This window comes from Cebidichthys violaceus, unplaced genomic scaffold (assembly GCF_023349555.1).
Source record: "Cebidichthys violaceus isolate CVI_PGR_0920_01 unplaced genomic scaffold, fCebVio1.0.p SCAF_13, whole genome shotgun sequence".
NCBI classification, from domain to species: domain Eukaryota; kingdom Metazoa; phylum Chordata; class Actinopteri; order Perciformes; family Stichaeidae; genus Cebidichthys; species Cebidichthys violaceus.
Window position 1 is genome coordinate 5,187,490 of NW_027176296.1, and position 27,311 is coordinate 5,214,800.

At 41.3% G+C, this 27,311-nt stretch overlaps 1 protein-coding gene across 1 annotated transcript; it reads left to right on the forward strand.

Annotated features, from left to right (window-relative positions):
* LOC137870595 (lisH domain-containing protein ARMC9) lies at positions 1-26,674 on the forward strand. The gene is made up of 27 exons (XM_068708000.1): positions 1-171; positions 403-571; positions 982-1,104; positions 1,385-1,555; positions 1,864-2,019; positions 2,206-2,298; positions 3,306-3,330; positions 3,690-3,847; positions 4,144-4,242; positions 4,688-4,723; positions 6,856-6,890; positions 6,980-7,091; positions 7,441-7,533; positions 10,573-10,663; positions 11,119-11,242; positions 11,514-11,653; positions 12,500-12,576; positions 13,271-13,345; positions 16,600-16,690; positions 17,156-17,208; positions 18,358-18,454; positions 18,841-18,866; positions 19,018-19,133; positions 19,705-19,874; positions 20,145-20,250; positions 22,827-23,017; positions 25,614-26,674. Exons 2-27 carry the CDS (start codon positions 497-499, stop codon positions 25,634-25,636), a joined length of 2,556 nt encoding a protein of 851 aa, XP_068564101.1. The 5' UTR covers positions 1-171; positions 403-496; the 3' UTR covers positions 25,637-26,674.
* The last annotated feature ends 637 nt before the right edge of the window (positions 26,675-27,311 follow it).

The following is a 27,311-nucleotide window of genomic DNA, read 5'->3' on the forward strand; positions in this document are numbered from 1 at the left end:
TGGTTGCTAGGTGTTAGCGTCCTGTCTGTGTACGGTTGCTAGCTAACGGCTAGCTGACTAATATTGTAAGTGAAGCCCATAAGCCTTGTCGAAAATGGATTGTAAAATATTTAGTCGCGGACGAACACGTTGAAAGCAACAATAGCCTATATTCACGAATGTGTGAAAAGGGTGAGAATGATGTCATGTTTGCTCTTAACGTCAGATCACGTTAACTGATTAGCTTGTCTGCTAGTAACGTAGCTTAACTAGCTTGCCACATTTTTTTTGTAAACGTTGATGCTGTCGCTGAAGTTGACTTAGTTAGCTAACATTACGTGAAATGGCTTTGTGATTACGTTTTTTGGGGTGTTACACTCATATGACTATTTAATAGTGCCATGTATTGTCCTATCCTCACAGGCTCTGCAGAATGCTTGATGGAAGTGCATGCGTTCTTTAATGAGTGCAGACGTCTTTGCTGTCAGTAGGTGTTTTCAAGGTTTTGGTCACTCACATGAGTTCCAGGGAGGCAGCCAAGATGGGGGACATCTTGGCAACAGAAGCCGACCTTCTTGGGATGATCAAAGAGGTAACAAATTCCAATTTTGAGAATGCACACAGAGCAATATAAGAAACTGAATCAGCCAAAACAGTAATTATATTATATAAATATTCTCAAAATGCACCCTCAATATATTGATGCAAATATAAATACATAAAAAATTACCCCAGGACAAGCTGTTACTCTACTGCTGTTGATAGGCACAAATAATGTTAACTACTTTAGGCCACTGTCTATATATTTCATTACTTTAACAATTCATCAACTGTAGTTGAAAGTTGTTGTTGTTGTATTTGACTCAATGTTGATAGCATGATATTATAGAGAGTTTTGTCAAGCCAAGAGTTGTTCAGCTGTGGATGACCTAAAACAGTACTTAATTCTGCGCTGGTTACGATAGAATTAATGCCACTTGTGCTTGTTTCTGTCTTTTGTAGTACCTTAAGTTTGGGGAATTTGAAGAGACTGTGAACAGTTTCGACAAGGAGTGCAAAAGCAAAGGCAAGCTCGTCTCAAAGCCTCAAGGAAATACTAGAGACTCAAAGAATCGTGGGATTCAGGTAAATTCCACAATTATTTGTATCTGTAGTTGATCATGTATGGAGGTGGCAACTTCGGGATGGGTAGGATGATCCAGAAGACAGAGAGTCAAGAACGGCTCATTTGTTTTAAACATTTTTTAAAAATTTTGTATTAATTGCTATTGGCTATTTCTCTAAACGTCCATTTTCAATTTGTGTTATCATGTATCAGTTATCATGGTGTGATATGTAAATAAAATGACCATTAAAAAGTAGCATAGTGTTCTTGCTGATGTTATTTTAACTCTGACTTTTCTAGAAAGACCTTCTGAGCTCTTTTGATGATGGAGATCACAAAGTGTTCTTTGAACTGTGGACAGAGAATATTCCCTCTGAGATAAAAGACACAGACACTGAGGCCCAGAGCCTGGAGTTTTACCTTCACATCCACTTCACTATCTACCCACTGAGGAGGCACCCTGGTAGACACGTATGTGGATCCATTTTTTTTCTGTAACAAGAGCATTACTTAGTTTAGATTATCTTCAAACTAAATCAAACTATATCACGACACCACAGCTGAATATCATTATGTGCTCTTTTTCAAAACGTCCACTAAGCTGTGCTGCAGGCTTGTTCTCAGTGGGCTATCAATGATGTTTCTAACGTCTATAATATGCCTGTCACTGTGTAGGTCCTTGCAGGAAATGAGGACATGTTTTAAATAATGTTAACATTGACATTTTGTAATGAACTTGAAATAAATCAGTTCATTTGAAAACCTGAATCTTTCTCAAGGACCAAGCTGAGTTTGAGGAGAGGATTTCCCTCTTCAAGCAGTACCTGGAGACTCGAGGAGCAGCACTGAGTCAGACCTCAGAGTTCCTGCCTTACTATGCCTTGCCCTTCGTTCCCAACCCTACCGTCCACCCCTCCTTCAAAGATCTTTTCCAGGTGCACAGCTAAATATGGAACATTACCTCGTTGGTTATCAACTAGTAATTACATATGCAACATTATTACCCAGTGCCAGCTTCGTAATAAACATGACGTAATTTACTAAATCCTTACCAAAAATAATATTAAACAAAAGAATTAACATAACCATATCTTCTCCCACTCTACACTCTTTATATGTAGGATTCCTGGATACCACAGTTGAAGGATAAGCTGGAGCCGTTTCTGTCGGTGACACTGAAGCCGTCCAACACCCCAAGGCTGCTGAATTTATATGTATCCTCTATTGTGACTCGTCATTGCTGTCATTATTTTTTTTTAAAACACAAAAAAATCTAGAAGGGAACATCTTAGAAATTGCACACAGGATAAATACAGAGTGGTTGTCATTCCCTCTTCTGGCTGAACTGCACATTTCAATCTCAAGATAAAATCCTTTCTGTAAGTGACTAAAGAATGAATTAACATTCAGACTGACCTGGTTGGTTAATATGCTGCAAAGAAATGGCTGTGTTTGAGTATGGCAGAGCCTAACCTGACACTAACTCACCCTCACTTCTTCAAAATAGAAGGGCAAGTGAATGATAACAAGAAGTGTTGCTTTTACTGGAAAGCCAATGGGTCGACTTTCCTCCTTACGCATGAAAATTAAACCATGAAAATAAAACCCTGTCCCTACTGGCCAACGATCAAAGCATACAGATGAATAAAGCGACTATCATCTCAAGAGCTGACCAAAGAAAATCTGTCTTTTTGTACACAAATAAAAAATAAGGGAGCGAAGTTATCTGACATGTATAATCTTTTTTATATTTAAACACTTCACCAGGCAGCAATTTTGGCAGCTGACACGACATACACACAAATGAGAAGTGACTGTTAGTCAAGTGCACACACGCACTCAACTAGTGTGTGCACAGAAACATTTACATGCTTACGTGCATATAAATGTATTTAATGGTCCCTATATTTGCCCACGCAAGGGTGTTGGCCCATGGCCCTTTTTTGAAAAAGATCTATCCCTCCCATTAAAACAAACTAGAGTTGATTCTATATTGAATCTTATTTCTTTCAGCTGAATCTTAAATAAATGTTTGATTTATGACAAATCTGCCTGCGTCAAACAGGATAGAGGACATATTGTGTGTTTGTTTTATGTCCAGTCAAACTTAAGCTAGACATTGTGTCTTATGAATCTCGGGATAAGGAAACAAATACAGTATAAATATTTGACTTGTGTTCAATTGAGTGCTAGTGCATAGTCTTTAACAGGAAGCATGCAGAAGGAGGGAGGAAGGAGCACTAAAGGTAAATATCCCTCTCCTGGTGGACAAATATTCCAGATAAAGATTTAAAAACTATATCTCAAGCCAAATACATAACTGATGAAGGCATATTATTTGTTTGGTAAAGATGAATAATTACTTAATGTTCACTTAAAGATGGAATCAACATCTGAAGTATTGACTGGCTGACATAATGTGAAAAAGCATCCATCCATTAATTTTTTTCATTTAAATTCTCAGATGACACATTTAACATGTTATTAAAAAAAACATTTTGACCTTAATTTACACAGAGAATGTCACTCATGATATGAATGTTGCATATTTGTTTGTGTTTACATTCTGTAACTTCCTCCTGTGTGTGTTTGCGTGACTGCACAGAGGCCATGCAGCAGTTACATCTCCAGCTAGTTGAATCGGACCGGCGCATCACTAGCTACGTGCGGAAGTTCAACAAGATGCAGGCAGACTATCACAACCTGATTGGCATCACTGCTGAGCTGGTCGACTCATTGGAGGCCACCGTCAGTGGAAAAATGGTAGGTCGGCTTGACTGTGGGGCACAAGCTAGACACAGAAAGACACCAACACATATGCGCACATGTGGTGCACACATAAACACTAGACAGAACTACTAAAAGGGTTTAATCAGGCTGTTCACAGTTGTATATGGAAACACTTTTTATACATAGCAACATTTAAAAACAGTCCTGATATGCACAAGTAGCTACCAGGTGACAAAGCTGTTAAACTGGGAGCCAGAAATGGCAACTTTGCCCTCCCTCTACACACAAACGGTATCTTAAAGCTCAAGGGGCCCGCTGTGTTTTTGCAGATCTCCCCTGAGTACCTGCAGAGTGTGTGTGTTCGCCTGTTCAGCAGCCAGATGAGGCAGAGTGTGGTGCAGAGCGCTGACTTCACTAGACCTGGCACTGTGAGTGAGAGCACACAGACACCTCTCTTCTCCTTCTTTCTCCTTCACACTCTCACTGGAAGGACAGTGACAACACACAAGGCCTAAACACTGGCAGAGGAAAGTGCTCTCAGGGCCTTACGTCACACAGTTTATCAACCACTTTTGAAATGTAGCTGATGAAAGGGGTTAGATTGGATGCTATACACATGGTTGATTGCATGCCAAAGTTAGAGGAGAAATCTGTGTTGTTGCCATGATTTGATAGCTGTTACAGTGTTACTCTATTGCACAGATAATCAAAAAATTGTCCACACTTAAACCATGACAATCCCGCTTACTGTCAGTGGCCTTCATTGTGGTGTTGAGCTACGGTTTGTGAAATCTTGTTTCTTTCTGTGTTGAACTGAACAACTTCTTTCTGTGTGTTTGTGTTTTTCTGTGTGTTGTGCTTTTGTCCACAAAGGGATATTACTCTATGAGTCCCTATGATGATGGCTATGTAAGTTTCATATGTTTTCATCTTTACTTCCTGTCATCGCTCAGGTCCCCACTTCTCATCTTGCTTATGCCTCGCCATGTCTCTTCTGTTTCCTCCTCCTCCTCCTCCTCCTCTCCTTCTCCTTGTGTCTGCCTCCTCTTCCTTTACTTGTATACAGTTAGCCTGACTTTGTAAACAGTCTATAATCCCTGTTATTTTCCTTTGGTTCCTATTAGATTATTCTAGTTTTAAGTCATATTAGGTCTCGTTTGTTGTAAGAATACTTCTTTTGTCAGGTCACTGACCGAGCCTCATCTTTGAATTTATTTTGTTCGTTCTCTCCCTGTTGGATGTCTGTCTTCTTTTTTAAAGGTAAAAGTGTTTAGTTTTGTTCCCACATCATTTGTTAATAGTAATAACAATGATTTTAAGTAGTTTAACAGTTTAGACAGACATAGTGACTGGACAGGAATGGCCAACACAAGGCGCTTTGATGTAAAAGCACTTCTTTCACGCTCAGGTTGTCAAACAGTTGAAGCGAGACAACCAGAAGGCGTAATGTAATTGTGATGGTTCTTAACATAATCAATAGTAAGCACACATATGATAAAACCAATTAAATAATAACACTTATTTAGATAACTTCCATGGAATGTCAGGTCAAGCCTTTAACTGTTGTATGAAAAAGTGTTGGAAATTAGAAAAATCAAACAGCATTGAATTAGTGCTTAATGTTAATTTCATGAAAGCTTATAGTCCTTAATTTGCCCTCACATGAGCTCCGTTCCGTTTATTGCCACATAACACCATAAACGACCATAATTATGAGACTCTTTATGTGCTCGTAATATTGTGAGGGCTTTCACAGATCTTTTTTTGTTACTCCGCTATGATTTATCTTGCTGCCAGGGGAACGAAAATCAGTATCAGATCAGGCAGCAGAGCAGTCTACTTGCACAGTTACATCAACAATAGATGACCTTCAGCTGTCCCCACGGTCATAAAAGAGTTAATGGTGAGACGACGTGCTAAAGAGGAGAAGAGAGTAAAGGCAGAGCTAATGTAAGCTGTGCATTGTCCGAGAATTCGGGTCAAGCATTTTCTTCAGATGATTAGCTGAAATCTGAGCATACAGGTGGCCTTGAAATAGAAATGCCTTAATATAGTTTTACCTCCTGCCTCTTAGATCCTTTTGTTTGACGCCACTATTCAACATAGGTGTGTGGCTTTCTTGTTAATAGACAGCAATGGAGACTATTTTTTTCATTGATATACATCTCTTAATCAGGCCCCCTAGGATCCAGACACTCCGGTGTTGAATGTGTCAGGGAACTTTTCTCCCTTCAGCATTCTTCAGGTCAACTGAAATGTCTACAGAGAAAGGAATTTCGAAGGAACCCAAGTAGCAATGTTCTCCTCCACTTACGTATTTCCCGCTGCACAGCAAAACAAAAATGTGGCCAGACCCCCTGATCCATCACAGATCACCTGACCTAACACTGCTCCCGCTATAGGCCTAACCACTCAGGCTTCAGATTAGATTGCAGGGCTCAAAATCCCCATCCAATAATAAAAAAACACTTTATCAGTTCTTTCAACCTTCTTCCTAACACCCTCACCACAATGACATCTTACTCTGTTCAATAGTCTCTGTTTCCTTTTCTCTAGAACAACAACAACAACACATAGGTCTACAGTACAAGTACACAGAGGTGTAACGAATGGGATGGCTGTTTCACACTAACTTGCCCTCTCTGGTACTTTTTAATTGCTGAATTATCTTTTCCCAGTTGACACTGACTGCATGGGCGATGGTGCCAAACATCACACCTGTATGTGTGGGGATTCAGCATGTACCACAAGCATGATGTATGCATGTCCAAAAAAAACCCTACTAATGACTTATTTAGACAGTAGCTGACTTGAATGTTTCAGAAGGATAACACTAGGTAAGTACGGGGACCAGAAAGTACGGATGATAAAACAGATGAACAGCCGCATGGATTAGTGTTTTCCGCACTTTTAAGTAAGAATGTGATAAATGTACTAACATTTATCACATTTATAATGTTTATAATGTCTGAACTAACCAAATTCTAAAATATGCTCTGCTCCTCTGTGTCTTCTTTTCTCAATGTTGCTCTCACTCACAGGCCTCCTCAATGCTACGAGCATCCATTGCACCGCAGTAAGTCTTAAATTTGATTCAAATTTATTTAGTTTGAAAAGTGCCATGTTAAAAAATATGGCTGACTCGTCTTTTTTATTAACATCCAGGAAATCCAAGGAGGTGCCAATGCTGCCCTCGCTGGACTATGAGAAGCTGAAGAAAGACCTGGTCGAAGGCTCAGACAGACTCAAGGCCCTGCTGCTTCAGGCGCTGCGCTGGGTGCGTATTCATATTCTTATTTACAGTATATTAGCATTTTACAGAAAGGCTAGTGTACTGTACAGTGTATGTTGTAAATGTAGTGTAGTATAGTGTTTTTAATGTAGCAACTTTAACATTCCCATGTGTTTTATTCTTTGTTAACCCAGCAAAAGCTTCCTGTTTTAACAAACAGAATGCTTTTCACACAAAGCCATAGCAGCCTAATACACTTTCTTCTACTGAGCAGGAGAGAACAATAAGAACAAGAGTGTTTTTGTTTTACCTTACAGCAGTTAATGAGCACCAATCATATTCACTTTGCATGTCTACTCCTTTGAGTTTTCATTGGTTTCTCACGTTATTTTAGAGACTGACTCGCTCACTCCCTGGAGAACAAAGAGACACAGTACTTCAGGCCTTTATCAGTAACGATCTGATGGAGCGCTACAGCACAAAACAGGTGAGATTATTGGACTACAGCTTCTAATGCAATCTTACTGTGGCATGTTTAAACACTATAAAGCAATTACTGTGGTAGACATCTCTACTGATGTGAACTGAAATGACAGTGATCTTGTTTTTCCAACCTATATTTCATGCAACCATCAGAGCCAAAGGAAAACATAGCTTCTTGTCCATTGGCCGCATGACCTAATTAATCCCCAGGGTCTAATTTCAGGAGGCCCTGAGTTGGTGAATTGGCACCCTTGCTGGGTGCACACAGATTTGTTTCTCACTTGCCATTGACTTATAATTGAATTGGGTGAAGAGCATAGACAAACTGGAGCATTTCAGATGTCAACTGGATGCTTCTGGGATATTTGTTTTTTATAAATGTTATGTTACTCCTTTTAACTTTTGCATTCCCTGTAGATAGCAAGGACACGCTCTTTCCATTGATTTAAAGAAAACTTTTACTATTTTATTTCAGTAAAACCCTTTAAAATGATCGTCAACAGATATCAGCTGTGAGCACTGAAATAATCAATAATCAGATAACTATTTGCTTTGAGAACAGTTTCCCTCCATTTTAGAATATTGTGGGTCAATGTCTTGATGAACCCAGGATGGAAAGGACAAATTGATTGGACATCTATATGCTATTTATAGAGTAACTCTTCATCATTGTCTTGAGAATTAATATAATTTGACACCTGATTTCCCACAATATTATCTATGTATGTCATCATTTTAATCTGACTGAACACTTGACATGTTCCCAGCCTCATTCTCTTGAGACATTTCCTCTTTTTACTCAACAAAAGGCCAGAGCGGGAAACACAGATTTTATTTCTTTCACCTAGCCATTAGTCGTAGGGTGCCATGTTAAAGACAATCCCTTTACAGAAGAGTAAGTGATCCTCATCTCACACCTGAGCTCTTTGTTTATGTTCTTACTGTGGTACTCCAAGCCACCCATAAATGACACTTGAGTCATTTACTCAGAGCCACAATAACAGTGGAAGGGTGTCAATTTCTTGTAATCAAATAACATGCATAACTGTTCTTTGTTTGATGATAGCCAAAAGCATTAATTAGGCAAGTTTTCCCAGTACACTGGTCGGGTTTCGGCTCGGCGGCGATACTAGTATCATGCACCATTCGGTTTGATTGGACCAGTTCCATAAACTTCCATAAAGCTGTGTGGGTCAACTCGTATGCCATGCTAACTTTACTTTACGACATTATTATTAATATTTACCTTTATTTAACCAGATAAGTCAATTGACCACCAGTTCACATTTACAATGACGACCTGATCAAAAGGGCAGGAATAGTAGGCAAGTGGATACAAGACAAAATATAACATAGATACATCTCAAACAACCTCAACAATATGTACAATATATGAAAGAACAGTGTTGCTGGAGAACCAAATTCAGAAGCAAGAGCTGTGATCAAAGACTATTGTTTGTACTGAGTTATTAAAGGAGGGTAACGGAATGAGGGTGTGGAGTTTTAGCTTCTTTTGCAACTCATTCCAGTTGCTTGGAGCAACAAACCAGAATGAGAAACAGCCGAAGGAGGTGCGGACTTTCGAATGTCCATGTTAACGAAATTGCTAGAATGTAAATTGTGGCGTCAATGTTGAAGATGATGAGTAGTGAGTGGAAATATGTGGGGGTTTTACCAATGGCAGTTTTCTAAATGAACTGATACCAGTGGATTAATCTGCGGGTATTGAGTGATGGCCAGTTGACTAGAGAGTACAGCCTACAGTGATGAGTGTTGAAATGGGCCCTGGTGATATAGTGGATTGCGGTATGGTAGATGACGTCAAGTTGATTGAGAAGATTTTTGAAGGCAGACCTGAAGATTACATCACCATAGTCTAAGATAAGAAGGACTGTCATTTTAAGCAGGGTGTGCTTTTGCAGAGTGGGTAAAGGATGCTTTGTTACGGTACAGAAAACCAATTCTTGATCTGACTTTGGAAAGCAGTGTGTTTATGTGCGTGTTAAAGGTGAGCGAACTGTCCAGCCAGATACCCCAGTACAGGACATTTTGCCTTTCGCCATTAGTCATTCTTATATGACTATAAGTCTTCAGTCTTGATTTAAAGGAGCTGAGGGTCTCAGCAGACCTGCAGCTTTCTGGGACTTTGTTCCAGATATGTGGAGCAGAAAAACTGAACGCTGCTTCTCCATGTTTAGTCCTGACTCTGGGAACAGAAAGTAGACCAGTCCCAGACGACCTAAGGGGTCGGGATGGTTCATAGGGTAGCAGCAGATCTGAGATGTATTTTGGCCCCAAACCATTCAGTGCTTTATAAACCAACAGCAGGATTTTAAAGTCAATTCTTTGTTGGACAGGAAGCCAGTGCAAAGACCTCAGAACTGGATTGATGTGATCCACTTTCTTGGTCTTAGTGAGGACTCGAGCTGCAGCATTCTGAATCAGCTGCAGCTTTCTGATTGACTTTTTATTGAGACCTGTAAACACACCGTTACAGTAGTCTAGTCTACATATCATGACAATAGTTTAGTATAGCTATCCTTTCAAAGTGTTTGAAATTTACACTGGGAAGTTTCCACACAAAGTACTCCTGGTGAAGTAAAATTTGAATGCACGCTTCATTCGAAGTTTCATCTGTGTATTTGTATTCCCGTTTTAACTGCTTGCAAAGGCACAATGACATACTAATGCAATGCAGTGGAAATACATTGTCTATATTTGCTAAATGCATTGGCAACATTACATACAACTACAGTGTACGTCACTAACCTGTTTAACATATAGAATTCCAGCATTTTTCATATTCCAAATCTCTTAGTGGAAAAAGAAAAAAAATGCACAACTTGCTCTTTGTAAGTATGGGATAAACAAAATCTGGACTGATTGCTTTTTTTTTTAAATCTTGAAATCTCAGCAGCTGTTGAGATAACATTAGCGTTTATCTGCCACACCTGTTAAGCCTGCTCATACGTTTATAATTACTGATTTTACCTGTCAGCAGTAGATACAATTCTTAACTATCCTACATTTTGTGTTTTCATAGAAAACTTTGCTTCATTTAATGAGATCAAAGAACGAGATGGTCCGCCAATACATGGCTCGTCTCATCAATGCATTCGCTTCCCTGGCAGAGGGTAAGTGCTGAAGCATCATTATTTCTTTGCAACATGAGTCATTGTCTGACTGGATGCATTTGGAGACATAGATTCACGGAAGACCTCAGTGGCTTTTACAATAACTTTGGGTTTGAAACCGCTAATGATCCCCTGTAGCAGCAACTGTTGTAAACAGACGCTGTTGTATATTTATGCTGACACAAATTACTTTTATTATGTAGGAAGTGGTTGTGGTTTGATTATTTTGTAAGAGCTTGGGTAGTTAACAGTAAGTCTGAATAACAAGGGAAAGTGGTTAAAATATTGCTTTGGCAGCCTGAAGTTTTAGGGACTTAAATACTCAGAAAACATGCAATGTGACACCAGTAAATTGTTAAGATGGTAGAAATGTATTTGTATCAGGTTTACCCTATTTGGGGCTTTTCATTGTCTTCCCTTTTGATCTTAATTTCATGTTGTGTAAATGCTTACAGGTCGGGTTTACCTCTCCCAAATCCCCATTCTTCTGAAACTTCTGACAGAGGCACTCAGGACGGAGGAAAAAGACTCTCTGACTAGAGAGAATGTGCTGGTTGCCCTGCAGAAGCTCAGCCTCAGGTAAAAAAAATGTTTTTAAATTAAATTCATACTAAATGCCATGTTTAGAACAAACATCACACAATTTTCAAAATTGGGTATTTCAACTTATAGATGGCCTAAAATAATAAACCTACATTAACATGTGCAAGGAACTTAACAGTGGTGTGCCCCGGTAGCTTACTTGGTAGAGCCCATGTGCTTACCGCAGTGGCCTGAGTGAATTCGACCTGCAGCCCAACATTTCAGTTCAAGTTGCACTTAATCCGTAATTTATTTCATTTCTTGGTAGGAGGAGCCAGCAGACTGCCATGATAGCAGCCGATCTGATTGGCTGGCTGGTGGACGAGCTGCAGGACTCGGACTGCCTGAGTGACTACACCCTTGAGTATTCTGCTGCTCTGCTCATGAACCTGTGTCTGCGAACAAAAGGTAAAGGCAAGGCACAGGTAGATACAGAACAGAGATTATGATAATACCCCAACCCTTTTGAGATTCGGCTGGATATTTTGCTGATACATTCAATTATATCATGTCCAAAATACTAGACAGTATATCTGTTTTAGACTAAATTGTTTGATAGCATTTTTCAAAATTCATCAAATGTATGTATGTAAGATGACATTGCTTTGTTCCCCACGTTTTTGTCCCTGATGAAGGCAATAAGTGGTGTTGTGCAACTAGTTTTATTTTGTTTATCTAGCTGGCCTTCCGATACAGTCTCTAGGGTTTCTTGAAGGTTAATGTTATCTCTTTTAAAGCCTCATAGAATATCTGTCTAACTTTGTTCCTGTTGGATTATTTTATTATGGCCAGAGGATGGGCCATTATTTTTTGCTTCTGCGTTTAATACAACATTTTAGCTTTTACAACTTCTTCTGAACTCAGTGCTTATCGGTTCACCCTCTCACATCATATCTAGTGTGTATCTTTGTTCATATTACTCCCCTTTAATGCACAAGATACTCTCCCTCTTTCTCAGTGCTTCCTTCTATTTTGTCTCAGTTGCCCGGGGGCCTGCTTTTTATAGAGAGCCTCAGTGCAATGCTGTAATGCATTTGATTTATCAGTGGAGATATTGTCTTACACACAGAAAGATAAAATGCAAAGGAAAAAAGGATCGGGTTGGAGGGAAGCATTCATTTATTGAATGAAATATCATCCTATTTTTAAACAAACAAAAAAGTCACATTGTGTGTGTGTGTGTGTGTGTGTGTGTGTGTGTGTGTGTGTGTGTGTGTGTGTGTGTGTGTGTGTTGGATGGCTGTCTTTGTACAGGAAAAAGGAAGTGTGCAGAGAACGCCAGACATGTGCTAAAGGTTCTAACTGACGTCCTTGGACATGAGAACCATGAGGTGATACACACATCCGTCAACACTTGCACACAGATATTAAATACACAGTACATGTAATGTGCACGTAGAACACACTCATAGAGGCTGAAAAACATGGACCCTGCGCAGCATATTAAATCATGCTCACACATTCAGAACGCGACACCGCAACAGAGAGTTGTCTAGTTTGCAGCGCTAAACTTAAAATCTAAACGCCAAAGTGGACAACACACAGCACTTCAATAGTTAACAGAATTCCCAATAACACATGAATCTTCACCACTAGTTAATCTGTTGAAATACCACTGTAACCCAAGCAGACACACCCAGGATGCCATGCAACTATGTTTATGATGCCTTCCCGAGTGTTTTGCTGTCTTAATAGAAATGGGCAAGGACTTTAGATAAGTCTATAAAACATAAACAACACTAGCTTCTTTCAACGTCATGAAAAGGCTGCCCGCAACTTTGGAGGGCCAATAACTCAATTATTATTATTATACATGACATACTGTGAGTCTATAAAGATATACTTGTGTTTGGATCCACTGCATTAGTATTCTTTCCTCTTTTTATCCACATTTCCTTACTGCTGCATTTTCAAACAAGCTGTTACCATTTGGCCTGAGATCATTAAGACAGTGGCTGTGTGTGTGTGTGTGTGTGTGTGTGTGTGTGTGTGTGTGTGTGTGTGTGTGTCACTTTGCTCTCTCAGATTCGACCATATGTGAATGGAGCCCTGTACAGTATCCTGTGTATTCCATCTGTGCAACAGGAAGCCAAAGAGATGGTGAGATAGCAGAAATGTCTTCACCTGCTTGGAGGAAACAGACCCAGTTTTTTTTTTTTGCTCTGCATTTGTCTCCTTATGACACCACACAACCAGTGTTTGGAGGGGAAACAACAGGTGTTCACAGTCATATGACACAGTCATTGTACCCAAGTACTGGTGAGCTGGTGGGCTGGAGAGTGTGGATGTAGCTGAGCCCGTCCTGTCCAACAAATATCATTTTTGATGGTCATTATCAACATAATACGTTGTAATCAACAACAAAATTGGCACTTTAGCCAATTGTCTCTACAGTGTATACCGCCTTTCAGTATTCAGTCACTGATTTGGAATCTAAAGCTAACTAGAAAAGTAGCTCTTGTGTTTGTCTGCCATGGGTGGCAGTGAAAGCCAGGGACCTCGATGGACCAGACCTGGGCGGCAAAGGCTGGCTCTGGGGACGTGGAACGTCATCTCTCTGGGGGAAGGAGCCGGAGCTTGTGCGGGAGGTGGAGCACTACCAGTTAGATCTGTTGGGGCTTACCTCTACGCACTGCATCGGTTCTGGAACCGTACTCCTGGATAGGGGTTGGACTCTTTTCTTCTCTGGAGTTGCCCAGGGTGTGAGGCGCCAGGTGGGTGTGGGGATACTCACAAATCCCCGGCTGAGTGCCGCTGTGTTGGAGTTTACCCCGGTGGACGAGAGGGTCGCCTCCCTACGCCTGCGGGTTATGGGGGGGAAAACTCTGACTGTGCATAGGCACCGAACAACAGTTCAGAGTATTCGGCCTTCTTGGAGACCCTGACTGGAGTCCTGTATGGGGCTCCAGTAGGGGACTCCATTGTTCTGCTGGGGGCTTTCAAAGCGCACGTGGGCAACGATGGGGATACCTGGAGAGGCGTGATTGGGAGGAACGGCCTCCCTGATCTAAACCCGAGTGGTCGTTTGTTGTTGGACTTCTGTGCTAGTCATGGATTGTCCATAACGAACACCATGTTCGAGCATAAGGATGCTCATAAGTGTACGTGGTACCAGAGCACCGAAGGTCGATGATCGATTTTGTGATCGTATCATCGGATCTGAGGCTGCATGTTTTGGAAACTCGGGTGAGGAGAGGGGCGGAGCTGTCAACTGATCACCATCCGGTTGTGAGTTGAGTCAAAGGGTGGAGGAAAACTCTGGACAGACCTGGTAAGCCCAAACGGGTAGTGCGGGCAAACTGGGAACGTCTGGAGGAGGCCCCTGCCCAGAAGACCTTCAACTCACACCTCCGGCGGAGCTTTTCTAGCATTCCTGTGGCGGTTGGGGGCATCGAACAGGAATGGACGATGTTCAAAGCTTCTATTGCCGAAGCTACGGCGGTGAGCTGTGGTCTCAAGGTCTTAGGTGCCTCAAGGGGCAGTAACCCTTGAACACCGTGGTGGACACCAGTGGTCAGGGAAGCCGTCCAGGATATGTTATCCCAGAGGACTCCTGAGGCAGTTGCAAGGTACCGACAGACCCGAAGGGCTACAGCCGCTGCCGTGAAGGAGGCAAAGCAGCGGGTGTGGGAGGAGTTCGGAGTAACCATGGAGAAGGACTTTCGGTCGGCACCAAGGTGTTTCTGGAAAACCGTCCGGAACCTCAGGAGGGGGAAACGGGGAAACATCCAAGCTGTATACAGTAAGGATGGGACTCTGTTGACTTCAACTGAGGGGGTAATCGAGGCGGTGGAAGGAGCACTTTGAGGAACTCCTGAATCCGACTAATACGCCCTCTACTGTAGAGCCAGAGCTGGAGGCTGATGGGGGAGCATCATCAATTTCCCTGGTGGAAGTCACTGAGGTAGTCAAACAACTCCACAGTGGCAAATCCCCAGGGATTGATGAGATCCGTCCAGAAATGCTGAAGGCACTGGGTGTGGAGGGGCTGTCTTGGATGACACGTCTCTTCAACATTGTGTGGAGGTCTGGGACGGTGCCTAGGGAGTGGCAGACCGGGGTGGTGGTTCCCCTGTTCAAAAAGGGGGACCAGAGGGTGTGTGCCAATTATCGCGGTATCACACTACTCAGCCTCCCTGGTAAAGTCTACTCCAAGGTGCTGGAAAGGAGGGTTCGGCCGATGGTCGAACCTCTGATTGGAGAGGAACAATGCGGATTCCGTCCTGGCAGTAGAACAACGGACCAGCTCTTCACTTTCGCAAGGATCCTGGAGGGGGCTTGGGAATACGCCCATCCGGTCTACATGTGTTTTGTGGACCTGGAGAAGGCGTATGACCGGGTCCCCCGGGAGATACTGTGGGAGGTGCTGCGGGAGTATGGGGTGAGGGGGCCACTTCTGGGGGCCATCCAATCCCTGTACGCCCAAAGCGAGAACTGTGTCCGGGTTCTCGGCAGTAAGTCAGACTTGTTTCCAGTGAGGGTTGGCCTTCGCCAGGGCTGCGCTTTGTCACCAATCCTGTTTGTGGTATTCATGGACAGGATATCAAGACGTAGTCGTGGGGAGGAGTGTTTACAGTTCGGTGGTCTGAGGATTGCATTGCTGCTTTTTGCAGATGATGTGGTCCTGATGTCTTCATCGGGCTGTGATCTCCAGCATTCACTGGATCGGTTCGCAGCCGAGTGTGAAGCGGTTGGGATGATGATCAGCACCTCTAAATCTGAGGATTGCCTACTCCGGGTAGGGAATGAGTCCTTACCCCAAGTGAAGGGGCGGTATTGCAGTCGCTCTACCGCACCGTTGTGACGAAAAGAGAGCTGAGCCGCAAGGCAAAGCTCTCTATCTACCGGGCAATCTTCGTTCCTACCCTCACCTATGGTCATGTGAACTGGGTCATGACCGGAAGAATTAGATTGCGGGTACAAGCGGCCGAAATGGGTTTCCTCAGGAGGGTGGCTGGCATCTCCCTTAGAGATAGGGTGAGAAGTTCGGTCATCCGTGAGGGACTCGGAGTAGAGCCGCTGCTCCTTTACGTGGAAAGGAGCCAGTTGAGGTGGTTCGGGCATCTAGTAAGGATGCCACCTGGGCGCCTCCCCAGGGAGGTGTTCCAGGCACGACCAGCTGGGAGGAGACCCCGAGGGAGGCCCAGGACCAGGTGGAGGGACTATATCTCCAAACCGGCCTGGGAGCGCCTCGGGATCCCCCAGTCAGAGCTGGCTGATGTGGCTCGGGAAAGGGAAGTTTGGGGTCCCCTGCTGGAGCTGTTGCCCCTGCGACCCGATCCCGGATAAGCGGTTGAAGATGAGATGAGTTCTGTTGTATGTTGGTGTGACGTGTTTCCCTCACATGTGTGCAGAGTGTGGAGGAGATTCTCCGTTGCTACAGCAAAGAGGAGAACCCAGACCTCAACAGACAGATTGAGTTCATCATTAAACAGCTAAACTCAGGTTAGTGAAGTCAAATGTACTGTTTCAATTGATGTATTCTTTCCTATGAACATGTATGCATACAGTATGTACTAACTGTATATGTACATTGAAGAATAAAATAATGTAATTATTGGAAGGGACGTTGTGTTAATTTGGAGTTTGGGGCATCCGCTGTTACTGGCAGTAGTCAGTTGCCACATCTAATGTTAGGAAGTGCTTTACATAACAGGTAATTAAACAACTACATGTAAATGTAAAGTCTAGTGGCTTTTGTCAGTGGTTTATAATGTATTAATAGCAGTTACCTGTTTTTTTGAGATACTTGATATGTTTTTTAAGTCAAAATCCCTAGTTTTTATATTTGATCATTTACACTATATAAGCCTTCGGAAAGTATTTTCCAGAATGATTCGAAGACTCCTGCTGCTGTTGATTTTTGGACTGTATTGTTTAATCCTTATGTTCTGGCTGTGTTCCATCCAGCTGATGAAGAGGGGCCAGAGTCAGATGATGAAGAAGATGAGGACGACAATGATGTAAGTCCTGCCCTCAACCCATTACACATTGATAAGTTATTGCTTTACACCATCATATTAAATACCTAGCTATGCATTATTCAACCTTTATTTTAACTCGCAAGTACATTGGGGTGGGGAACTCATTTACAATATAGCCAATTAAAAATAAAAACAAATCCTAATCATCAAGAAACACAGAATAAGAAACTTAAATGATAACTACTCAAAGAGTAGAAATCCTAAAGCCATAAGAATAACTAAAGCAATTAAAATGTAAAGCAAAATAATCAACTAAAATAAGAACAGCTGGAAGAGAAATAGGATGAAATCACAAAGTTAAATTGCCCTAAGTATGACCAGAAATGAACATCTATTATTTGGCACCTTTCCCAAACCTTTAGATGGCAAGCTCAGGTTGACACAGATATTGGGGGGGGGGGGTTCTGTGGGAAAGTGGGTTATCAAGATAAGGTATGTGGTAGTAAGTTTAAGTGGAAGTGGCTGGAGTCTCCTAGGTGTGTGTGTGTGTGTGTGTGTGTGTGTGTGTGTGTGTGTGTGTGTGTGCGTGTGTGTGTGTGTGTGTGTGTGTAATGTGTGCAGTGTGTGTGTGTGTGTGTGTGTGTGTGTGTGTCCCTATTCCCCTCGTGGTCGCACAAGAATTCCTTGAGTGTGAGTGCCCTTGTTCCACTGCCTCTGATCTCAAATGTGGTGTTTTGTAGCTGCTATCCATTTACCATGGCTATAAGGGGGATATATATATATATATATATATATATATATATATATATATATATATATATATATATATATATATATATATATATATATATATATATGTGCCCGCAACAAGTGCAGACTACACTGGTCTCTGTGTTCGTAGACTCACATCAATGTTATTGTGAAAAAGTAAATTAGGCATGACCAAACTAACCATAGTCACAGCAGTCAACATACCTCAGAATCTTTTATATAATCTGTTTGTAGTGGAAGAAAACATCAACATCAGCTGTGGTCATTTCATTAATTTTATTGCATATACTCAATACTCATACTGCATACTCAAGTAGTCTTTTGTGACTATCATGGTTCAGATTTTGCTTAAACACACCTTACGTTCATTGCAAATGATGTAATTTTTATCTGATTCACTATTAATGTCTTGTGCAGGAAGATCTAATGGAGACAGACCTTGATATAGAGGAAGTTCTCCAACCACAGCCCAGGGAACTGTCTGGGGAGAGTCTGCTCACGACCGAGCCTGGGAGTAAGAACACAATACACACTCTTAGTACACTCCTCACCATGCAAAGGTTAAATTAACACGTTTTATTAGAAGACACATTAACTGCTTAGAACAAGGTGGACGAGCCAGTTACACATAAGCAAATATTGAGTTTTGGTGCTCATGTTTGTACTGCCCTATGTATATAGGAAGAAAAGCTGTTCCAATGATTAGTGTCTAAAAACACAGCCAGACAACTATTTGGAAGAGATTTAAGTCGTCAACATCGTGCTGCATTTACACTGAATTAGTAACTAACCACTGTGTCACCTCATAAAACTTCTGATTAACATGATTTGAATTTAAGGCGTCTAGATGTGAATCATACACCAAACCGAATGGCTCTGAATATCCCTGTGTCATACCAGTCACTCATGCCAACACCATTTCACAGGTTTAACAATGATCTCAAGATTTTTTTCTATTCATTCCGGGTTCAGTGTCTGGATGACATCATGTCTCGCTGTTTAGAGATAACAACACATACACAAATGAACACAGATATATCACCTTTATTTACATTATCTTGTGTTTGTGTTGTGTAGATTATGACCAACATGGCAAAAGTGAAGAGGAAGTCAACCCCTCTGTCACAACCAAGCGTTGATGAACCCCTACAACGGCCAGTCACCCCAAGTTCTCATCGTAATTTCAACGTAGTGTAAGTTACACACACACACAGACAATATCAGACCGTCTAAATTGCAGTTCCATCTTGCTCTTATGCTAATTCATGGTGTCTGTGTGTCTGTGACTGTAAGGGTGCAAGATAAGATTTCTTGCTCTTGCTGAATTGTTCATGTACTATAAAAGAATGAGTCAGCAGGAAGAGATTGGAACTTGAGCTGCTTTAAAGGCAGAGCTGTGTCAATAAAACAACCTGTAATTCAGACTGAAGGGATAAAGGGAAGGGTTATTTCAGAATAATGGATATGACCGCTGTAAGGGAACGGTGCACTGCACATGACCTGGCCCCAGAGCATCAACCCACATTGACTCACAGCAAGTTATTGATGTGCTGGTTTTATAACTTATTAACTAGAACCAACAGTATTGCTAACCTTGAATTGCATAGCATGGTTAGATATAAAGCTGTACAATCATGAACAGATAGCACCAATGAAGGTCAGGAAAATCATTAAGATAAAGGTTTTGAGATGTGATATAAATACAATGATACAAACTACAATTATGATGCAATACATGAGCTTTATTGTTTGTGTCATGTGTAGGGATTATCGATGCGACGGCCAGGGAGATGAAGGTGACAGGCACAGGGAATTCCCCCTTAGCAGACAGAAGAGCGAGGAAGGAAGCCTGCCTCCTTCTCGATACAACTCCCGACCTCCTACACGCTCCGGCAGTCGCCCCAGCACTGCTGACTCCCTACGCCACAGTATCGGTGGGTGGATGATGTCATTTACCTCCCAAATGTCATTTACCAATACATTTATACAATTGATAGCGGTAGAATAAAAAGAAAACTGACTGTGACTGTTTGCAGTCAGATTGCTCATACTTAATACACTTTGTGTATCCTGGAAGTCAGCTGCATATTGATTTTCTATACTGGCTAACGTCAGGTGTGCTCACTGTTATGTTGTTTTATTTAAGTTCTGATTTATAATTCCAAACGTAGTGTGATGAAGCTTTAATATGTCCGTCCTCTCAGACTCGGAGTGCGGCCGGTTGTCGCAGGAGTCCGATTTGGACGGTCCATTCGAAGGGCGAGCCAGAAAAGGGTGTTCCCAGGAGGAACACAATGGACAATCTACCAGGTAAACCCTAAAAATAAATGTTAACTGCACACACATGCAACAATAATGAGGAACTGTGTGTTCTCATGAATGTTGCTGTAATTTAATGGTTACAACGAGAGGTCTTCAACTTGAGCCTCATTCTATTTTTAAAGTTATTTAAAAACATAGGATATAAAATACATCTATGGAAGTGCTTCAGCCACAGCATGTTTCAACAGGCTTGAAGAAGGTGGATGATATTTTATGGTATCCTGGCCTTATATACAGTCCCTCTTAAAAGGGGCCTGTTGTATTTGCACATTTTCAGTTCAATAGAAGCGAGTGGGCAAGCCTATTGATGGTTGGAGCGCGAGGTCTGTGTGAAATCAATCCAAGCAATTCCTATGTGGCGCCATATTTGATCTCTCCCTCTTTCTGTTACAGAGTGTCATTTGCTCAGTTAGAATCATTGAATTCAGTCAGGGTGAGCTTTGGGTTATGAAAATAACTGAAAAAAATGGATTTAAGATAAATACAACATAGAGAAAAGAATAACAAACCTCTGTGTGTGACTTCAAAAGAAGCACAAGAATAGAAATAACACAACAATAACACAATAAAACCGCAGTATTTCAATGACAAGTAGCAACTACCATAAAAGAGAGGCAAACTAATACAAACAGTGGGAGTCAACTGAGGTTCCTGTGAAAGCCTGAGATGTGTGTCTGTGTGTCTGTGGAGAGAGTGTTGTTCTGCAACGATCTGTGACTCAGCGCCGCCAAGCTGGTCTGTGATTCTGTGACATGCGTTTAAACAAGCAGTTCCCACAAAGAGACTCATTCAATCAAACCTCCCCACTTTCTCCTCTCCTTTAAATCCCAGAGGAACTTGACTCCTGAATTCCGCCAAGAGCAATGACTCCCAGGAAACCGCTTCAGTTACCCCCCCCCCCCCCCCTAAAAAAAAAAAAAAAAAAAAAAACGTAAAACACCTTCACAATACAGACTTCAGTTGCCTCATTTCACCCCAGTTTTGGAGGCAAGACTTTTATACTGAGAAGAGATTTCACGACACAGTCATTGATGTTTCGCTGAATAGAATCTTAGCGACACGGCAATTTGGCAAATATCATATCTTTGTTTTTAGGTTAATTAATTCCTTTTTGGGGGGGGTCTACTTCAAACTTATTCAAGGTAACCTTTCGGGGTGCAGCCAGGCCTTTTTCCATTCAGACTTCAGAGTTAGAGACTGACACCCTGTGGCAGCGATCCCTTCGAATGGACCAATCTTAGGGTACTGCCTGTATTTCATCACCCATAGGCATGAACACACTCTGAGGGGAGGAGAGAGAGATCTGACACATCAAAAACAAAATGACCCAGGGTCATAACACGACTTTGTGGCCATTTATGCAACATGTATGCAAAATTCAATTCCCTGCTCTACAGGGCTGAGCATGCTGGTTTCTAAGAGGTCTGCACTGGTGTTCAGAGAGCGACAGTTACTGTTTGTAACATTCAGCTATAAAAGACGATATCAGGGAGGTTGGAACCAATGTGGCTAGCAAGAATGAGCTGACTGAAATCCATCCATCTATTATGGAAACACATTTCTCCACAGGATGTAGGTCATCTGGCTCCTTTCTGATAAGGACATTAGCAGACATAATTACAAAGTCCCCTCGTTGTAGTTTCAGTAACACAATGAGGCTTTTTTACAAAGATGACAATTTTACAACCCGATATAAAGTAGCTGCCAAATATTTGGTCATTTGCATAAATAGATGGAACAATGAAGTGTAAATAAATCATTGTATTACTTCAGAGCATGTGTAAGTTGAACAAAACGTGAAAATGGAGGAATGAAGATGCTTTCATGCAGCACTGACAAAGGTCAAATCGAGGCACTGAATCTGAATTTGGGGTTTTGAAAAAAAAAAAACGTTTTTTAAATATTGATATTGCAAAGAAAACATTCAGGTGCACTTAACTTAAAAACATACATAGTGAGAGAAGGCACAGTGGACTCATGACTATTAGATTTATTTTGTTTATTCAGAAATATTTAGCCTGAGACACCCTGCCTCTCACCATGCTTATGATATTGAATGTGTTTTATTGTATAAAAACCTGCAGTTTTGAGGTTTAAAAATAGCTAGATGTTCCCAAGCATAATATAGAGTTGCAATGTAGGCATATATTTATGAAGTCTGTACGGTATGGATAACCCTACTGATAGCTGAGTAAAGGTGGATGTTGTACCCAGGAATGTCACGTGAAATGAGATCTGTTCATGGCAGTAGTATCACACGGCTACTGAGCAGCTCAATAGATAAAAGGATACCCTCTCTGAATAATACTTTTAACCATAAGCAAGTGAGAAATAGCTGTAGTGAAAAATAAAATCAATAAAGGACAGTTTTTGTCATTTCTCAGAAGGCTGTATTGCTTAATCCAGCCTTAATATTGTAAACAATATATTATGTTTTATTTTGACTATTTTTCACAAGACGATGTCTGTTTCCACAATATCTTTTTTGTTGATTATGACTGTGCAAAGCAAAACTGATGGTTTATTTCTTCTTTGTCTCCCTCTCCTCTTCCTGTCATCATTAGCGATTATGTCCCTGTAGTTACAAGCCACCCCAAGACCCCCAAGACCCCCGACGCAGCAGACAGCCAGAACGACGGTGCTCACCGGGCTCGAGGCCCAGCTCTGGCACCCCAGTTTTCCAACTCGGAGCCTCAGCAGAGCAGCCGGCCGGGCTCCGCCAGCTCCAAGGGAGGAAGGGGGAGACAAAGTGGAAGTAAGCACATGCCCGCCAGCTGGTGGTTGCCTTGTCCACACGACCAACACTTTGAAAGATAACCAGCAATGACTTTGAGGTCCAGTGCTTTTCAGAAAATCAAGTTGTCTTAGAAACACACACTCAATTGGAATTTAAGATGAAATAAGAAGTGAACATAACATAACCTTTCTGTAACTGTTTATGTCAGTCTCTATTTAATTTGTCCACCATCAGTAAGTGTAGTTAATATGGATGAAATATTGCATAACAAAATATGAAATCCCCAGATTTCTATGCTAATATTATAATACAATGAATCAGGGAATGTTACTGGCAAGCTAGCCACAAAGAAATTGGCAACATTTGGATAATCCTGGTCATTAGACAACAACAACAACAACAACAACAACTGACAAATCAAAGTACTTCATCTCATTTATGCAGGTGAGAGTCCTCTAAATGCAATATTACCATTACAGTACAACTCTTCCACGGTCTCTGTCGGTCTCACCAATTTAACAGCCGAGAAATAGTTACGTTTCCTGCTCCTTTCAAACTGAAGAAAAGCGGACTTACAATAACATGCAACAAGACAAAAGTGGAATTTACTGTAAGATGACAAATCGTGTTCCAGTTTCCGTGAAGCTCACAACTTGAGTTACACATCGTGTTTTAGCAGTTTAACTAGAATTCTGTAACAAAATCTGCCATTACTTTGTCTCAAAGCTATTGAAACTGTGTTTCCAGTGTTTTGCCAGTGATGACACTCAATCATCAGTTGGTAGTTATCAAACAAGTAGTTCAGAGCTCACATATTCATTCACAATTTTTGTTCATAGCACTCTCAGTTAGTTTAGCCAATTACATTTAACAGGCTCGGAGTTCTCAGCTAGCTTTGAGTATTGCGTTTTAAATTTCTAAAGCCCTCCCTGTCTTTTTGACTTTCTCATTTACGATCCTACAAAAGAGTATTATTATATTGCTTTCTTTCTTCTTTTTTTTAACTAACAACAAAAGAGCAACAAAGATGGCCCGAGGACATACATTAGCTCTCACAAGAACAAGAACAAGGCCGGTCGAATTGCCTTTAGATGGAGGAGTGGACAGAACATCCAAAAAGGATAAAACTATAGACTTTTGATCTTATTATTCATCTGAAGCAAGAGTTACAGCATGAACATATTTATTTTGTTGGCAGTACATATATGACTGTTGGAAGAAATAAAAGTATGGCATTCGTTTTTTCAGCCCATATGTATTTGTTGTTATCTCCACATCTTAAACTTCAAACTTGAGTCAGTGCAGTGAAGAGGGCCTGACGATGGTGCATCATGCTCTGGTGCTCTTAGTTGGGTGATAACATCTCCCCATGCTCTCATGCATCTTAACTGCATTTGATGAGCGAGTACCTCCGGCTCTTACCCTTACCATGCGGCCTGTAATAGGGCCTAATGGCTTGTCCAAGCCCCCACATCCTCCTGTGTGTGTGTTGTACTTATGAGGTCTGGCAAGTGTCAGACATCTATCGACTCATAAGGAAGTCACTTAATCGTAGCTCCACTTAAAGGGCAATAAGCAGGCGCACATGACAGGGCAAACTAAATAAGTACACTTTTACTGTGAGCATCTTTAGCTTTTATTGATGTGTTTCCTGCACGTTTTTTTTGTTTTGCTCTTGAGACACTATCTTTTCAATTTATTTTCACATGAATGCAGTTTCTGCTGACTGTCAGAAGTTATTATGCCTAATGTTTTGTGTTTGGTGGAGTCTGGTTGCAGAGAGACCAACCACATGCTGAGACAGGAACCCCTTTAGGCCCACTTTTGGTAAACATATCCGTTGTGACTGACAGAAATGCTCCTTTGGCTGAAGAAAGATAGGGGAGGCATTTTTTATAGCTGACCACCCACTCAGCCAGCGCAAACAAGGAGAGGAGCTGCCTCGCCATGTTGAGAGGACGGGGGAAAAAAACTGCATTATCCTACCCGAGTCATGTTGACAAGGCTGACTTCATGTGATGACAGTTCCTTGTTATGTGGCCGTGCAGCTCGAGAAAGAATAGGAAGCGCCGCTGTCTCTCTTTGGACTGTCACTCTGGGCCTGAGTGAAAAAATGTGATGAGGAAATCAGGTTCTCTTTTCTCACAAGTAGGAAGTAAAGAATATAAGAGCACCAAAATCTTGGATTTTAAGTTGTATCAAGATGATAACAAATCTTAACCTTTATTTTTCTTGTGTAAAGTTGAATGAAGACACATTACCGTGTTTACATTCAGTAGTTTGGGGAAACCTTCCCGCCAAAATTAAACTATTTAAAGGAATTGAAAAAGTCACTGTCAAATAATATTGTGTGAATAAGGACGAATGAAGGCATTTTGCTGCTGAAGGGAGGAAAAACCTCACATCAGGCACAAATTAATATTAATATTAATGTGTCTCAAAGGTTCTCTATCTGGCATTCCGAATATTAATATTGCATTCCTTTATAGAGCTTCTTTTAAACATGTATATTTTCTTTTCATTGATAAGTTCAAATCTGACTGTCCTTTACCGTCTCCTCTTCTCAAACCCCACATCCCTCCTCCTCCCCTCTCTATTCTCTTTCCTCCTTCAGACAGCCAGTCAAAGAGGAGGTGAAGAGGGAGTTGTCACCACGGAATAGCACTATCTCCCCGGGAGCATCGGGCTTCCTGTAACATCATCCCCCGAGGTTGTGATCAGGGTCAGGGCAACAGAGATGGCCGAGGATCGGCAGCAGCAGGAGTAGGGGCTTAAACAATGCGAAGCATTGTGGCTCTCCGTCCCCCCGTCCCCCCATTTGGCTTCAGCACAGACTTCTTCTGTAACGTGATATAGACAATAACCACAACCCCCAGCCTTCCAACCCTATGTCACTTGTAGTCTTAGTTGGGCCTGACTTTATCCACTCTATCATCAAGGTGATAGTTGGCACACCTATCACCTGCACCAAGATGCGGGTAATCTAACTCGAAAGTATAGCTCTGACACATAACCCGGGCATGAATGGTTTAGGATACCTGCCAGAACCAGGCATAGAGATACAATGTATTGTCATTTTTCTGTGAATATCACAAAGTGTATTTCATTTGAAATGGCAAGGACTTTTTTGTCTTTGAATTGATTGCACAGATATTAATCAAGTTCTAATCTTGATTTTACAACTCTGTCATTGTGATTTTCACCACGTACTGTATATATTGAGTTTTGACTGGTTGAAAATATCCATCCACATGAATAAATCATTTTACCGGCTTTACTTCAAATATAACATATTATCTCATATCAGAGTAGCTGCTCTTGTTTAACTTATGCTCCAGGAACTGTTTACAGAAAGACACAGGTCTTGACATGAGTGGTCAGGCTAGTGCTAGTTTATATATATATATATATATATATATATATATATATATATATATATATACATATATATAAGTGTTTATTGCTATTAACATACACCACCATCCATACGTCTGACAAAAAAAAAACTTGAAATTGTGTGAACATCTGAAATCCAGCATTGTTTGCATTGTGCATTTGCACTGTTTTCCAGGTGTGGTGATGTACAGTATATTTATGTGTACTGCTGCATTTTTGTTGTAATCCATTTTGATACTGTTCCAAGTGGTTTTAAATAAATGTGCGACATGTCACCTGTTTTCTGGTCTTGGAATCTATATCCCATTAGCCGCTTTATTGAATTTCTCAATCTGATGACTCTTGATCTGCAGCACAGTCTTGAATCATAAAACACTTCCTCTTGCATAATAACTGCCAGCCGGCAGTTGGCATATTGTGCCCACACAGCGTTGTGTGCTTGTCTTTGTGTTGCACTCTGCAAAGGAAAAAAAAAATCTTGTGTTCAACTCATCAAGATGTCACACAGCAGGAAGATTTCTGCTCTCGTATCGTGTTGTAAACTGAAAGCTATGTCACACTCGGCAACTCAGTTGACAGCTCTGCCCTCACAAATGTTCTGTGGACAAGCTGAAGTTTTCAATTAAAGTCCCCATGAATAATTTGCATTAGTATTCAAGACTCATACTCTAAGATCTGTTGTTACTCATTGCCACCGGATGCTTGCGGTCAGTTTACTCCAGCACTCTCTTGCTTAACCCATCGGTTGCTTTGACAGAAAGTGAACATGGTTTAGTTTCTCATGGGGCAACAGAGATTTCATAGAGGACATGGACGACAAAGATCCTTCACCGGTGACAAGGCTGGAAAAGTAAATCGTATAAATTCAAACTGTTCAAGGTTTTGCAAACTGTTGGATCTGTGTAAAGCATAAAAT

Coding starts and splice junctions, on each gene's coding strand:
- LOC137870595 (XM_068708000.1), top strand. CDS start 497: ATGAGTTCCAGGGAGGCAGCCAAGATGGGGGACATCTTGGCAACAGAA. Junction 572..981: donor TTCTTGGGATGATCAAAGAG/GTAACAAATTCC, acceptor TGTCTTTTGTAG/TACCTTAAGTTTGGGGAATT. Junction 18,455..18,840: donor GCTCACGACCGAGCCTGGGA/GTAAGAACACAA, acceptor GTGTCATACCAG/TCACTCATGCCAACACCATT.